The sequence below is a fragment of the Lactuca sativa genome, chromosome 9 (genome assembly GCF_002870075.4).
Source record: "Lactuca sativa cultivar Salinas chromosome 9, Lsat_Salinas_v11, whole genome shotgun sequence".
Taxonomy (NCBI): Eukaryota; Viridiplantae; Streptophyta; class Magnoliopsida; order Asterales; family Asteraceae; genus Lactuca; species Lactuca sativa.
Window position 1 is genome coordinate 215,853,499 of NC_056631.2, and position 16,646 is coordinate 215,870,144.

Genomic DNA, 16,646 nt, shown 5'->3' on the forward strand with positions numbered 1-16,646 from the left:
TAACTCGGATGGTCCATACTGTTTATTTTTGTTACGCGTTTGGTTCATGTCTTACCTAAAAAGACTATTTTGCCCTTATTAATTTTTTTAATTAATTTTCTTATTTATATATTTATTTTTTTATATATTTACAAAAATTAATATACCCCACATATCTGTATCTCCTCACCGTAATCCTGAAACCACATTTGAGAAATTTAATTTGAGTCTTACCGGTCACCATCTCATCTCTCATCCTCCCAAACTTCTATTTCTTTTTCATCTTTAGTAACATCGACGTCTTCACCATCCTTTTTTTTTTGGTACTTCAACTCTAGCGAACCAACACCATAACCTACAATCTCTTTATCTTTAGTGGGTTGCGGTGTTGATTCGACAGAGTTGAAAGACCGAAAAAAGAAGTGATGATGAAGACGTCGATATCACTAAAAATGGAAAATAAATAGAAGTTGAGAAGGATGAGAGACGAGATGGTGAGGAGATACATATATGCGGGGTCTACTAATTTTTCTTAAATACATAAAGCATAAGTACATAAACAAGAAAATTATTTAAAAAAATAAATTAATAAGGGCACAATAGTCTTTTTAGGTAAGACAGAGACCAAGCTCGTAACAAAATTAAACAGTAGGGACCATCCAAGTTAATAAAAATAAATAGTAGGGATCATCCGAGGAGATACAAATATGTGTGGTCTATTAATTTTTTTAAATATGTAAAAAATAAATACGTATATAAAAAAAATTAATTAAAAAATAAATTAATAAGGGCACAACAGTCTTTTTAGGTAAGACAGGGACCAAACGCGCAACAAAAATAAACAATAGGGACCATCCAAGTTAAAAAAATAAGTTAGGGACCAAAAATACAAATTTCCCCAAACCACAGGGACCATTCGTGTAATTAAATTTTTTCTTTTCGTTTTGTTCATATTTAGGTAACTATTTTTTTTTGTACACATCTAGGTAACGAACTTGTTGAAAGCGTTTACATCTAGGATTTAACCTGCTATAGCAGGTCATAATGGTTATATGTGAACACTTCCAACAAGTTTGTTACCTAAATGTGTACAAAAAAAATATAGTTACCCGGATATGAACATACCGAAAAGTTAGTTACCTTCATAAATCATATTCCCTATCATTTATCATATAGATAAAATATAATAAGATTACAATAAAACAAGACATATGTCAAATAAATATAATATAGTAATGTTAGATTAAAATGATATCATATGCTAGATAGAGAGAGTAGAGTATGATTAAAGTAAGTTATATCATTTTATAGACAGAGATAATATAATAAAATTATAATAAGATACTATTATCTTTCGGATTAAAAATAAATAAATAAGTTTATAGTAAGATAATATATCATATCATTAAAAAAAAAAGTAGAATAAGATTGTCATAAAAAAAAAGTTAATACATCGTTAAGATAAAAATATATATATAATAAATTATAGTAAAATAACATATTCGACCATTTTAAAAATAATTAATAACTTTATCATGAATGAGCATATAGTACAAAGATTTTACGAAGAGTGTCGTCTAAAATCTCATTATGTGTCGATGATTATTGATTTCTTGTTTTTGTATCTAAATAATTTTCATTTATTTTTTATTTTCTATCAAAAATAAATCGAGGTTTTTCATAAATAATGTCAAAGTTTAGGGACTAAACTAGAAATATATCATAATTTATAACTACTTATGAAAATCTCATTATTTAATCTTTTAAAAGGAATAAGCATAATCAAAATTTGTTCAAACATTGAAAATTAGTTATCAACTTCTTTGAAATATAATCATAAGCTAATAGTTTTTCTTTTGCAATCCAAATACCCTCAACTATTATTATAAACAATAAATTTAAAACAATTTAACTTTAATGAGCATTACCTCCATAGTCCATTCTCCCTCCAGAAATTTTATGGCTTCTTCATTTATTTAGTTACTAGTTTATTCTCGGTGGAAACTACAGTAATAAAATTAATTAAATTTTCATAGTAAAAGTTTAAAATTAGTAATTAAGTATTTTAAATAAATCATTAACTAAGAGATTTTTTTAGTTATATAAAATTATAATCGTTAATTTAAATAAATACATGAAATTATATCACCTTATAATATATATTATTTAAGTTTAATTTTTATTCTAATGTTATTATTTTAATGTAATTAGAGTGGAAAGTTTAAATTTTGAAATTTGAAATAGAGACTTAATAAGTTGACTAGTGTAATGATATTAATTAGGATGCATAATAGGATGACACGTAGCAAAAGAAGATTAAACATATTCTTTTATTAGAATAGAGAGAAAAAAAGAGAAGAGAAGAGATTTGAAGATAACCATTTATTGGCCCAATTTGTTGAAATTATATTCTATTTTCATTTGAAAACATATGTAATATCCACAAATTCATATGGTTGTTAAGATCCTGATCTCATTCTTAATATTTTACGATTTAAGATCCTACAAACCAAAAATGATATTTATCTCACTAGGATCTATCTGAAGCAAGATCTGTAGTGGGATCTTAAGATCCCAACCAAGATTTTAAGATCTTAACAAGATTCGATCCCACCTCTTTAATTTTTTTATATATCCGAGCCTCAAAAACCTGTCTATTCAACTTGAAATTGAACATCACAAGTTGCAAGAAGTCCCAAGAAAGTACAAATGCCCAAGGTTCCTATACGTGTAAGAACATCAATCATATCTTATTAGAAATAATAGTAACCATGTATATCTAATATCATTCAATCTAGACCATAATATTCTTTAAACATACGAGGAGACTAGGTATCTATCTAGTTTCAATTTGTTTTCCTTGCATATTGATCCTATATCATACCTATCAAATACCAACATTGATTTGTTGGTATTTGCCATCATTGAAAGGTTTTATTGCATTGCACATTATAATTTAACTATTTATTGCATGAATCATTCATTTCACAATCCTTTAATATCACATAATAATAATTTACATTTCTAGGAAACCTATTTTCAATCATAATGCTATATGTGATCTAGATATCCTCCGTATCGTTTAATTTCAATATATTATTAAGCAAATTATTTCACAAAGTTTGCCCAACATTACCTACATTTCAAGTCTCTCATTTTCTTTTAGGAGACATACTTTCTTTATAACTATATAACATCAATTATGAATTTTCGTTTAAGTTTTACGATCCATCAATTACTATCATGTATCTAGTCATTTAAATATCATTCCAACATATTCCAATAACTAAACATATCTCATAGACGCAAGTTTCCATATTATCAACATACCATATTACATGCCACTTTACTAAAACTCTTTAGCAAATTCATGGCATATCTTCATACTTTGAAATTTACAAATTTCAACCATTCTTTGCATATTACTCAAGAAGCATCACTTACTAATCTAATCATATCAGTAACCATAACAAATACCAAGTAAGCAAAACATGAGAGAAGCAAATCTTCTTAATGTCTACAGACACAATTTCTTTAAGTTTTTTTAGTGCTCAAGGTGAAACACGTATTCAGTCAAACGCTGCAATTTTGAAGGATCAATCTTCTGTTCAGTTACAGTCACTTGTTTCTTAACTGTAAGCATTTGAGAAGCTGCATCCACATTCCACCCTTGTTGCATTACATCTACATTTTTTCATCACACAAAGTCAAACAAAAGTCAAAACACAAAACCCTAAAGTATCCAAGAAGATAACTTACAGTTTGTGGCATCATTCTCATTCATCCCCAAAAAGAGAGCAGTATCTTGGATGCTTATAGTTGAATAAGCAGACATCAGTAGCTCCAACATTCTTCTTGTGTATTTTTCTGTAAAATATAATCAAAATCCACAATATATCTTTATTATTTAAAGGGGTTTTAGATATTTGACTAAAAAGTCAAACAGTTTCATTGAACTAGTAAGTAGAAACTTGCCTGAAAATGAGGCAATGAAATCTTGAATTTCTGCACTCCAATTGAATGATCGAATGGAATCATAGACACCTGCATAATTTCGAATCCATAACTGCTGTCCAATTTTCCATACAGCACAAACTTCTGGATGACTCTCCTTGATTGAAAGTGGAACAGATTTCCATAGAAATCGAGCACTGTTTCTATAAGTTTTTAAATAAATCAATCAGTGAAAACTATTTGCATCATCATCATCTTTTTTTATAGCATGGCTCTAAGTAACATATAATCTTCACTTCTATTTCTCTTTACTTCTATTTCTCTCAATTGAATACATCTCATAGTAATTGAATAAGAATATTGGGGGAATTTGAATTAGGATTTAGGGGTAACTCATCTTACTTAAAGAAGAAAAGTTGAAAGGGCACTGATCATAAAGTTAGAAACCAAGGCTAAATCTTAAACCGATACATGTCTTATGGTTGCAGGAGAGAAAGAAGGATCAAGGAGATATGCTGTTTACCAAAAAAAAAATTCACTCAATTGCTAGGATTAATATCAGAGCACAAGTTAACATATGAATTAAGCAGCAGCTTCTTTATTTATTCAACTATTTTTGACTTTTGCACACACACACATATTAAACAACCTTGCACCTTGACATATGCATATAGAAGAATAGATACACAACAAGTTATGACAGACAAAAAGAGGTCTCGAAATCTATATACTTCTCAAAGACATCATACTTGTAACAATAATATAACACTGATATTTTAAAGTTCTGGAGGGGAAATTTCACCAACTGCTTATAACTTAGCTTCACAAAAATCCCAGGCTCAGTGGACACTTGACAAAGCCACATATGTTTAGATAGAACACATGAAGAAGAAAAAAACAGAGACAAATTGTCTTAACTTACAGATCATTAAGGTAAATGTGCCCTAGAAGATGAACGGCATACGGCCATTCGTCTTGAAATGCAACGCCTTGTGAAGCAATCTACATGAAAAAGGCAAAATAAAGTAACAGTAAGCTCGAATTCAAACCAGCAGATATGAACTTAGGGTTTCAAATCAAACCCAAAACACAATCAATCGTAGTACTAAGCAACGATTAGCGCACAACGAACATTACAAAGAATCATATATAGGTTACCTGAAGCATAAGTTGATCGCAGATATCAGCGACTTTGTCATATGATCGTGACGCCATTGCGTCTGTGAGTTGAGAGAAATCCATTGCACTCAGCACTGCAATGCAACAATGCGCTGCTGTTTTTTTGACTTGTTAGAAAAAAGTAAAGGCAAAGATCTGGATAAGGCCCAACTCAATGGGCCGGGCCGGTCTGGGCCAAAAATTGTTTTTTTATTATTTTTAATTTTACAAATAATGTGTTAAAATAATATTTGATTTTTTGATAAATTAAATACTTCCTTTGATGTTTACAAATATCGGAATCATTATTTATTTTGCTATATTTTTTTATTCAGTTGACCCATTTATCATAATTCAAATCAATAGGAAAGAAATTAATTGACATGGTTACTTTTTATTAGAATGTCATAGTGTTAGATAATTTGGAAAATATAGAAAAACACAATTATTTATCTAGTAGCATTTAGAATAACTCTTTTATTTCTACTCTAATAAATAAAAATTATTTTTGTCATTTGTCATATTTTTATGTATTTTGATACATGTAATTTTGTGGTTAATTTTTAGAAATTAATTTCTATTTCTCATTTTGTGGTAATTTTCAAGTTTTTGTAGTTAACTATAATAATTTACATATTACAGAAAGTAATCAATGTGACATTAATTTGTTTCTTTATATTTTCAGATTTTAATATCTTCCTGTCAATATACATAATTCAAAATTGATATGCTTATTTCAAAAATCATTGTCATTTTCAAATTTTATATCTTTATGTATAGCTTTTTTTAATCAATTTGTGTATTACATAGGTTTCCCACCTAAGTGTTTACATAAAAGAATCTTTATATTTTCAGTTAGATTTCATATTAATCCAAATATTCGATTTTTTTAAAGAAATTTGATTGTTTTATGACAAGACATTTATTTTTTTTGTTTTAGGTTAATATGGAAACAAAAAGTAAGTGATATTGCCTCTTGTCTAAGTTAAAACATGATAAATAGATCATTACTCAACATCTATTTATTCAAGCAGAAATAAGTGACATCATTTATTTTTATTTTTCCATGTCAACCTAAAAATGAACAAGATAAATTTCATGTTATAAAATAATCAATAACTTTAAAAAAAAAAAAAAAAAAAAAAAAAAAAAAAAAGAGAGAGAGAGAGACAGAGAGAGAGAGAGATTTAGGTAAATCTAAAAGATAACTAAAAATATAAGGGTTTTTCTACATATAAACAAAATATAAAAGTTTTTTTTAATGTTGTATTTTTCGTATTTTGCCTAGATAATTTGCAGTAAATTTTAATTGTAGCTGAAGGTAAGAGGGTACCTTAGGAGCCATAATTTTGCAATCTCCACACAAATTTGCTAGAAAGGATTATTTTTGTTTTGCTAGAAAGGATTCTTTTTGTTGTGTTGTTGTTGTTAGTCTTATATATTTTAATTAAGTGTATAGGGTTTGGTTGGATATGCATCTATCGATATATGTGGTTTATTGACTATATATTTTTTGTTTATGCTTTGTAATATCAAAAAAAAAATCATGATTTTGTACCAAGTCAAATATTTAGGGACTATTGCAGTTATTAATTATTAAACTTGGTTGATTATATGGAACATGGAGTGTTAAAGATCCGACCAAAAAAGGATTTCAACATGGATGTATGTTGGACACTTGAATGTCTCTAAAAGGTGTATATGTTAATTTCATCAACACATATCTACTTTTGCCGTTGGGACAAACCGTACATATTTAGTGAATGACATTTTGCATGTTGTAGAGTGTATATATGTAGTTCCTTAGTAACTAACACTTTGTGAATTGTGATGTGGGTTAAAAAAACTAATATATGTACATTCAAAAACCACTATATTATTTTTTTTATTATTTTCAGAAAAAATCATGCTAAATATTTACCTTTCAAATGAAACCAATTTTAAGAGAAATGATCTACTAAGAATTTGATATAGCATAAATATCTCATTATGTATGAAGATATGTCAAACCTTACATTCTCTCTTTTTGCCCTTTTGTGTTGATGCTAATCGATTCTAACCCAATTAATGTGTTAAAAAAACAAAAATGTATGTCTTTTAGCTGAGCATTTCTCTTAAAAATGTATAATTTGGTTTATCTCAAAGGTATATATATATATATATATATATATATATATATATATATATATATATATATATATATATAATTGGTTGTATTTTTCTGTATTTTGTTTTTCTTATATCTCCGATTTATGCAATAACTATATGTGTTTAGTATACGTGAGGACACCTATAGGGAGAAAAATAATCAAAATGGTATAAATAGTGAAATGTGACAATTTATTGTTTAACTGGTAGTAAAAATTGTTTAAATCATGAAGAAAAATAATAATTCTAATGAATGTTTACGTTTTGCAGTGAAAAAAATAGGATTGAAGGTAAGTGGATATGTTTACCTAGTTTAAAGGCTTGTATGTTTTTTTGTACAAATATGCGTAGCCACTTTTGTCTGCGCCGCTCAGACAATGCACAGACATATGTCATCGCAGAGTGTTTGTTTTTTGGAAGTGCGCAAATCAAAAAAAACGTATGGGCGAGGTCTTCCTGGCGTAAATATGGGTCACTGTCTTCAAAGGTCTTCACGCTTCATTTTAACATAAACCAAAAAAAAAAAACCTCACCTATCTTTTTTTCTTTCTCCGCCACCTATCTTTTTTTGCTGAAAATGTTTTTTCTATTTTTATAACATGAAATTAAGTTTGAAAAATCAGTTTATTTCACCATCTGCAGACGTTAAAAAATAAACAGACTTCTTATTGCAGATTGCAGACATTTAGTCCACCTCTTCTGATGTAGAGGCTTGCAGATATGGTCTATCGACTGCAAACATTTTGGCTTCAGAAAAACAAACAACACCTAAGTGTTAATGAGAAATTTATGGAAGATGCATATTACTTTGTAACAAAATAGCAATATATGCAAATAATAGTAGTAGTAGTAGTAGTAGTAGTAATAATAATAATAATAATAATAATAATAATAATAATAATAATAGTAATAGTAATAGTAATAGTAATAGTAACAATAACAATAATAATAACAATAATAATTAAATAATAATAATAATAATCAAGGTTCTAAATGATGTGAGGCGTGGTGTGGCGGCAAGGACAAGATTCAAGCTTTACGATTCATGGTGTTTTTCAAGGCGTTGATGTAACGCGTCGATTTCTTATATTAATTTATAGGGTAAATTACACGGATGGTCCATGTGGTTTAGGGTAATCTGCGTGTTTGGTCCCTAATAACTTTTTTTAACTCGGATCGTCCCTACTTTATATTTCTATTGCACGCTTGGTCCCTGTCCGTTCTAAAAAGACTTATTTACCCTTACTGATTTTTTAAACCTTTTTTAATTATTAGTTAATTAAAAAAAATATTAATTAAATGTGGAAAAAATAGTAATTAAATATATATTGGTTTTATTCAATTACTTATTAATATTAAAATTAGAAATTATAATGGCTGCCCTTCCCCAATACCGACCACCTTCTCCGACAAGTATCTCCGGCTACCTTCTCCGAAAAATATCTTCGACCACCTTTCTCCGGCAAAAATCTCCGACCACCATTTCTGATATGCGTTAACCTCCAACCTTTTCTTCCCCTCCATGTTAATAGTTTAAAACTAAACCAAAATCAAAATGAAGTCTGAAATCAAACATGAAAATGGAATCCTAAAATCAAATATGAAAATAGAATCCAGAAATCAAACATGAAATAGAGTCTAGAAAATAGGGTTCTTGATTTTCCAAAAAATCACCATAAATCACATATAGAAAAACCCTAGATCAACGACCATCAGATCTGGATGTAGTTCGATGAGAACGACCATCCGAAGACCATCATAATCAAATCCAAAAAACCTTTGTCTTCGTGTTTGTTTCAGAAATCAAAATCAACTGGCTTGAATGAGGATGAAGAACGAGGAAACCGGTGGTGGTCGTTGCACCTGTAGGAGAACGAGAACGAGGACCGGTCGCCAAATTTTTTTGTTTTTGGATGTTTTCGTTTCTGCATCCCGATGTTGAAAGGGAGACAAAGGGTGAGTGGAAGGGGAGTGAGTGGGTGACATGAGGAAACAGGTTGAGAGCCGACAAATTCAACTTTTCCCGATCTGATATCTCCAAAGATTTCCTTTAGGTTTGATTTCCAGATTGAAAGGGCAACGAAGGATGTAGTTTTTGGTTTGGTTTTCTTAAGGTTCGGTTCAGATATGGTGGTTAATTTTCCGATTTTTCATTTTGCTTTTCCACTTTGAATCATATTTAGTGGTAATTTTCTTAAGACTTGGTTCTTGCCTTCATATTCCAGCGATTTGCTTCAGACAAAAGGGTTGGTGTGGTTTCCGGCGATCTTATTGAAGAAGACAAAGGGCCTGGAGGAGGTTGGGTGGCGGAGAACCTGAAGAATAAGGTGAACAGTAGGGGTGGGTTGGATGGAGGAGAAGAAGGTGGATCACATATCTTCTATCAAAATTTGAAAATAATAATATTATAAATAATAACAATAAGAAATATTATTAAAATGATATTAATTATAAAAATAACCTAGTAAGGGCAAAACAGTCTTTTTAAGGGTGGTAGGGGCCAAACACCCGAGTTAAAAAAAGTTGTTAGGGACCAAGCGCGCAGATTACCCCAAACCACAGGGACCATTAGTGTAATTTACCCTAATTTATAATTATATTAGCACGTAAATATAAATTTATATCACATATAATTAGTTTTTAGAAGTGTTGTATCAATAAAGGGAGAGGGAAGCTTCCCTCACACTGGAACACCATCCCTTGGGTAAGGGAAGCAACCCGCGGGAAAGAGGTGGGGGGAGGGGTGCCGCACTCTTTCTGCATGCTATTGGGTAATTTTTTTTTTATCTTTTTTAATATTTATAAAATTATATACCTACTAAAAAATATATCAAAATTCATGATTTTTAATTCCTTACAAAATGAGTATAATATATGTATGAAATATATTTTTTTTAAAAAATAAAAAAAAAATAGTGAGAGGAGCTTCTCACCCATTCATTGGGTTTTAAGTGAGGGAAATGATGGTGTGACCCACAAAAAGTGAGGGAAACATTCCTAAGGTACCCTCCGATCTAACTAATAACAAAAAGTTAACAAAAAACACAGTAATTATATCCCCGATTAGAAAAGACATAACAAAAAACAAAAAAATGTATCTCAAACGAAAAAACACGTGTCATAACACGTCATAACGTGCAATGACATGTTATATCACGTCTTGTCACGCGTCATGTCTAACAGCAACGTTATGAGGCTTTTTGTAACGGCGAAGTCACACCTCATATAATGGCGTTGTCTTTTAGAACACTAATAATAATAATAATAATAATAATAATAATAATAATAATAATAATAACAATAATAAGGTATATGTCATCCTTAGTCATCAACAGGAGAGGTAAATTAAAATGTCCACTTGGCAAAAAAAAGTTAATGAAGGAGGAATTCTCTATCTTTATATTTATATTTAACTCGTATAATAGAGGTTAAATAAATCGATATGATTCAAGCTAAATTATACATCTCTTATCATATTTATTTAAAACTTCTATTTTTTCAACTTCTACTAATTACATGTTTGGTTAATTAAATTACTTTTTGGCTACATAAGAACATTATTTTTATGTCTGAATCCTTAAATTTTATTCTCTTCTTTTTTTCATTACTGCTATCTACAGTATATAAAAATAAAAAGGTAAACATAAAGTAAGAGTTGAATGATCAAATATATTAGAGGAAACTAAAGACGGGTATGATAAAGTATAACGTGGGGTCCAATTTCAATATAATAAAAAAGAAACACATAGAATTGAAAAACTATTTTAATATTTTAATTAGTAGTGTTCGTTTGGATGGATCGGTTTGATCTGATCCAATTAAGTGAATCCAAATTGATTTGGTTTTCAAAACATGGATCCGAATAGTCTAAACTAATTTCAAATCCGATCCGATCCGAACCAATTACAATTCGGTTAGATTGGTTTTTATAATTCGGTTTACAAAAACTGAAACATTTTAAAATGACATATAATTATAATATTACCCAACTTTAAACAAGAAACAAAAACAAATTATTTAGTTGTGATTTGAAATTTATAAACAACTAATAAGAAGATATATTATAGTTAAATATTTTATAGACATAATTTTTTTGAGAGAAAAATGCATATTAATGTTTTTTTTATCGGGTGAAACGTTTTGAACCTATTTGAAAAAATAAATTACAAAATTAATAAATAACTATATATATATATATATATATATATATATATATATATATATATATATATATATATATTATAAATAGATAAATTATAAATGTTTATTCGGGTTTTTTGGACTATTCGGTTCTGATTTTATAAACCAAAACCAATCCGAAATCCAAAATAATAATTCGGTTTTGTTGAAAACCAATCCAAAAATCCGAATATCTGAACCAAATTGTCCAATTGGATAATTTGGTTTTATCCGAATAGTGAACAACCCTAATTTTAATTATAAATCATCTTTATTAGTTTGTTTATTTCTGTCACATTCTAAGCACTTATTAAAAATATATGTATTTCATAGTCCATATGTTACTTGTGAGTTGTGACTTTCATTTAGACTTGTGACTTTCATTTAGACGGGGATAGGCGACTTGGCTACAATACAATGTCAAGAACCATCTAACAAAAAATACAAATAACAAGGGCTTAAGCTTAAAGAATATTTATAACAAAATAATACAATAGATGTATATCTACAACAACCTATAACTATAAGTATATACATAAATATAGGAATAGGCATAAGTATATGCGTAAACATAGACATAAACATATGCATCGACATAAACATAGGATATACATAAACATATGCATGGGAATATACATATGTATAGACATAGGCTTAGCTATATGCATAGGCATAGACATATACGGAATTACATATGCATATACATAGGCTTAGGAACAAACATGGGCACAGGAATAAGAATAAACGTAAGCATAAACGTAGACATAGACATAAAATAAGCATGATCATGGTGTAGAGAGACACATACATAGGAATATGGATAGAAGTAGGTGAAGGTACCATTTATGATTGAACTTCATATGTAATGTGTTGGAACTTGTTTATAATGATATGTTATTGATTTTATGTTTTCGTATGTTTAACCTAAAGATCACTTAGTCATTATTTGTAGATTTATTATGTGAAATGACCCTCAAAGTGAACAAAACTAATAAAGACGATTCGCTTGAAATTTGAAACTTAATGTTGTGATGGATACGTGATTTGGTGTGTATGCCCCATCCATACTTTAGGGCTCTTCAACTGTGTTGATCATGGATGCAAAATACACATTCGATCAAGAAAAAAAAAACACTACGAAAATGTAAAAAAGAACACTTCTTGCTTCTCGCTGTTTTGGCGAAGAAATAACCATTTTACAATTTTAAGAACAAAATTGAAAATCAAAATAAAGAAATAATAATAATAATAAGATTATAGAACTAAATATATCTTCATTTTATTCTATTTTTTCTTTTTTGCAAAATTTTCAACTAATATATAAAAGATTAGAAGAAGATTATTCCACATTGCTTCATCATACTTGCAAACCATCGAATCCACATTGCTTGGAAATAAGAGATTGTTTACTTGGGCTTATCACTATTGAACAATCTATGGATACCTGCAATATGTACAAAAAAAACATCTTATTATTATTTATTTATTTACTTTAGAATATGCTTATCTATAATTAATAAAAAAAATCTTGAAATTATTTTTTACAACTTCAAGAATTATCTATAATATAAGTAACAATTACAAATGTAAGTAAAAACTATATTAAAAAGGATAAATATGATTTTTTTTTTCATATATATTCTCTTAAATAATAAGTTTTCCATGGAGATGAATATGAATATCAAAAATTAATTACTGAAAAAGCAAAAAGGAAACAATAACTCTAATAAATAATAACTAAACAATGTCCATGCATTTACTCTGATTCAGACCAAGAAAATCATTCAAGATGGGAGCAGGAGCACGATAGCACCACATGCAACCCCAAAAACCCGCGTAAATTAGCAAAAAAGGCATGTGGAGGTTTGACTAAAATACTAGTAGTAAAACAAAACGCAAGCAACAATGCGCCATTGACACAATGCCCTAATTCTAGAAGGAAGATAAAGGGTAAAATGCTAACCTGCACACTGGGCGAAGTAATCCCAATGACCCGGATCTTAGCACTTACATCACCCATGATCCGAAGCTCCACTCGATCATTAACCGAAGCATCTGTCACCAATTCAGCAGCATCCGCCTGCAACAGATTCACCCGATCCACCGACACCGTCGTCTGTACCTTCTTGACACTATGAGCCGCCTGGTAAAACCCGGGTACAGTGCCCCGACCCAAGGGGACTCCACGGTACATGATATTGAATGTGGAATCCCGGTACTTGATCCCGGCTATGTTGTCGTTTTTGGCGGTGAAAACCATGCCTATGACGAGGGATAGAGAGGTGGAGCTGGGGGAATCGACGGCGGAGGTGAAGGAATTGGTGGCAGCGAAGTTTATGTATTGAACGGTGACTTGTTGGAGATCGAATTGGGGCTTTTTGGGTTTGATTGCGAGGACGATGACGAGGATAATGGCGAGGGAGAGGAGAGCGAGGAAGGAGAAGAGGAGGCCGAGGCAGCAGCAACAGCCTTTGATTGAGGCGGTGGAGGAAGAGGAAGAGCTGGGATAGTAGCGGGAGGTCATGGTAGTCCGGTCTCCGGCGAAGGGGTTGTGAAGGAGGGTGTAAAGGTAAGTTATGAAGGAAGGACCCACACCTTTTCTTTTGACTTTATGAGAAAATAAAAGGGGAATAAGTGGAGTGAGAGTGAGGATATATTGACTTTGCTTTTTAAAATAAAAAATTGAATTTACTAACCTTATTAAAGTGAAAATGACACAAATGCCTACAAGTTCTTAGGATTGTTTCATTTAATCCCTAAACTATTTTTTTGGTTTTATGAGGGAAGAAGTTCGTTTTTTCGGGTGGATTACATTCTTTTTGAAATTTTGAAAGGGTAAGTTTATCATATTTAAGTAGGCCTTCTCCATCATTCCCCTTACATCTCTTTTTCTACAATGTTTACACCATAGTTTTTGTTGATGAAGAAGAACAAAAACATTAAATTGTACTTTTTGCAACTAAATGGAAGCTATTTCTGAAATCTACTTCATCTCCTCTCAGCTTCATCATCGTTTTTTCAAATCTAAAATTTTGCAAATCTGAATCTGATGTTTTCCGATCACCGATCAGTAGGCCTCGTCACGGTCTCAGGAGGCAACAAGCAAACTAACCACCTCAGCTATTCACGCTGCCAAAAGACGGAGATGAAACATCAAGCAAGCCGCTTAGACCAACCGGTGCATCAACCATCTGATCCTACCCTTCCACGTGACTTTGTCTTGATTTCGTGAGGCAACAACCAAAACGCCTGGAAATCAAAGATTAGAATCACTGCTATTGTGATTCTTCCATGTATGTTTGAAGAGACTTTAAAGTGGCCTCGTGAGGCTAAGATGAGACATTTTGGTCTTTCACTTATGTCGATTTGAAGTCAATTTTAACATTAGGTTTACCTACAATTTGATCAATTTCACCTTTACCCATGAATGTATATTGACGGGTTTGGATGTATATACATCTGATTCTAAAAAGAGCTGATTTTGAAATCTTAATTTTCCAAAATTATACTTGTCATTTCTGGTGATGAATTGATGGATATGTGTTATAGTCGCTTGAAAATGCACGATTAATATCCATTGACCAAACATATTGCAAAGTAGATACCTCTTCCATTATACTGAAGTTTAGAAGTTTTGATGAATCTTTGATGTATGTTAGATAAAGATACATAAAAATCTAACCATTCGATCACAGTTACATACGTTTACGGCTCTTTTCTTTCTGAAATAATGATTCACGTTGTAATCATACTACTTGTATAAACACCCAAATTTTGAAATGTGTTGGATTTGTCAAAGCGGTCATTCACTACGAAAAGAAGCAACATAACACGCTTGAAGATTTGAGAGAGAATTTAAAGCAATGGAAGATTGGACGTCGTTCTTCATAGTATGAATTTATACAATTTTGACTTTAAAAGTCAAATTGATTATGTGGATTCAGCCACATCATTCTCCAATGATTGTGTAGTATAGTTTACAGGTTATTGTAGGTAAGGGGGACTAAATAAGCAGGTTGAATAAAATTTATGTACTTATAAAACACGAAAAAAATTAAGGGATTAAATGTAATAACCCTAAAAACAACTTCGTAGGGCATTTGTGTCATTATCCCTTAATTAAAAACAAACATATCATAAATATTATTTTTCAAAAATATTAGAATGACAATGATCTCCGAAAATATTGAGAACTATGATATTGTCTTTCTCGTGTGCCAGCGACATCAACCCGTTTTATAAGTTTGAATTTGAATAATCGTAATGATACAAGTAGTGTTACATTTGTTGGTAGAAAAATATATAAGTTCAATACAAATTAACGAACGCGTGTTGCGGTGGCAATGAAGTATTTGACGAATGATGAGTTGCATCTATAAATTACATACGTAGTATTTATCAAACATGTAACAATTATACGACAAGTTACATAGAACAAATTTACAAAAGAAGTTCGAAAATCATAGAAAAAACAAAATGAGCAAACAAAATTGCGCCACATACACGAAGGTGGACACATGTAACTAAATTTTGCCACATATATATTAAGTCACAAAAGCAAGGACCAAAAATGACAATAAAAAAACGACAAGACTAAAGTCAGACAAAAAGAAGTGTGACGACACTTCAATTTAGTATTTAGTATAATAACTCCACCGTCGAATGATACGTATGAAACTACATAAAAGTAAACACATAAACATACATAAATTTTATGTTGAAAAAAAAAAAAAAAAAAGAAGAAAAAAAACTCGAATTTATACCGACATGTACATAAAAATAAGTAAGTAATATTTTTAAAGTTTTTTTAACAGTTGAAAGAGATTTTTTAAGTTAATGAATGGAAGTTCAAATAATTTAAAAGGTATTATATGCGATCCGACTTATACATAGAAAGAGTACACAGAATTACGTCGAAATGTAGACAAATTTGAATTTATGCAAACACGTATATTAAAAAACAAAAAAACAAGTAAGTTTTTTTTAAAAAAAATTAACAATCCGAAAGTTCTAAATTTACGTTGAAATGTTGACCGCCTAGAATTTATACCAACACATACATAAAAGTAAGCACGTAATATTTTTTTATGTTAACAAAATTTATAAATTTCAAAGTCAAGAGGATCACAATGACATTTTACGAAGTTGAGAATGGTAACCATAGGAAAATCAGATTATATATACTACGGGATAAACACGAATAATTAGAAAATGGAGACGTGAAAGAT

The 16,646-nt window shown here is 30.1% G+C and overlaps 2 protein-coding genes across 2 annotated transcripts; both read right to left on the reverse strand.

Moving 5' to 3' along the window:
* Positions 1 to 3,256: 3,256 nt before the first annotated feature.
* On the reverse strand, positions 3,257 to 5,210 carry LOC111903440 (COP9 signalosome complex subunit 8). Its single transcript, XM_023899213.3, has 5 exons — positions 5,092 to 5,210; positions 4,856 to 4,935; positions 3,955 to 4,136; positions 3,739 to 3,846; positions 3,257 to 3,663 (listed from the first exon to the last, which is right to left on the reverse strand). The coding sequence occupies exons 1-5, from the start codon at positions 5,173 to 5,175 to the stop codon at positions 3,524 to 3,526; spliced, it is 594 nt and encodes a 197-aa protein (XP_023754981.1). The 5' UTR covers positions 5,176 to 5,210; the 3' UTR covers positions 3,257 to 3,523.
* Positions 5,211 to 12,561: 7,351 nt separating this feature from the next.
* On the reverse strand, positions 12,562 to 14,036 carry LOC111903441 (uncharacterized). The gene is made up of 2 exons (XM_023899214.3): positions 13,382 to 14,036; positions 12,562 to 12,862 (listed from the first exon to the last, which is right to left on the reverse strand). Exons 1-2 carry the CDS (start codon positions 13,940 to 13,942, stop codon positions 12,776 to 12,778), a joined length of 648 nt encoding a protein of 215 aa, XP_023754982.1. The 5' UTR covers positions 13,943 to 14,036; the 3' UTR covers positions 12,562 to 12,775.
* Between the last annotated feature and the right edge of the window lie 2,610 nt (positions 14,037 to 16,646).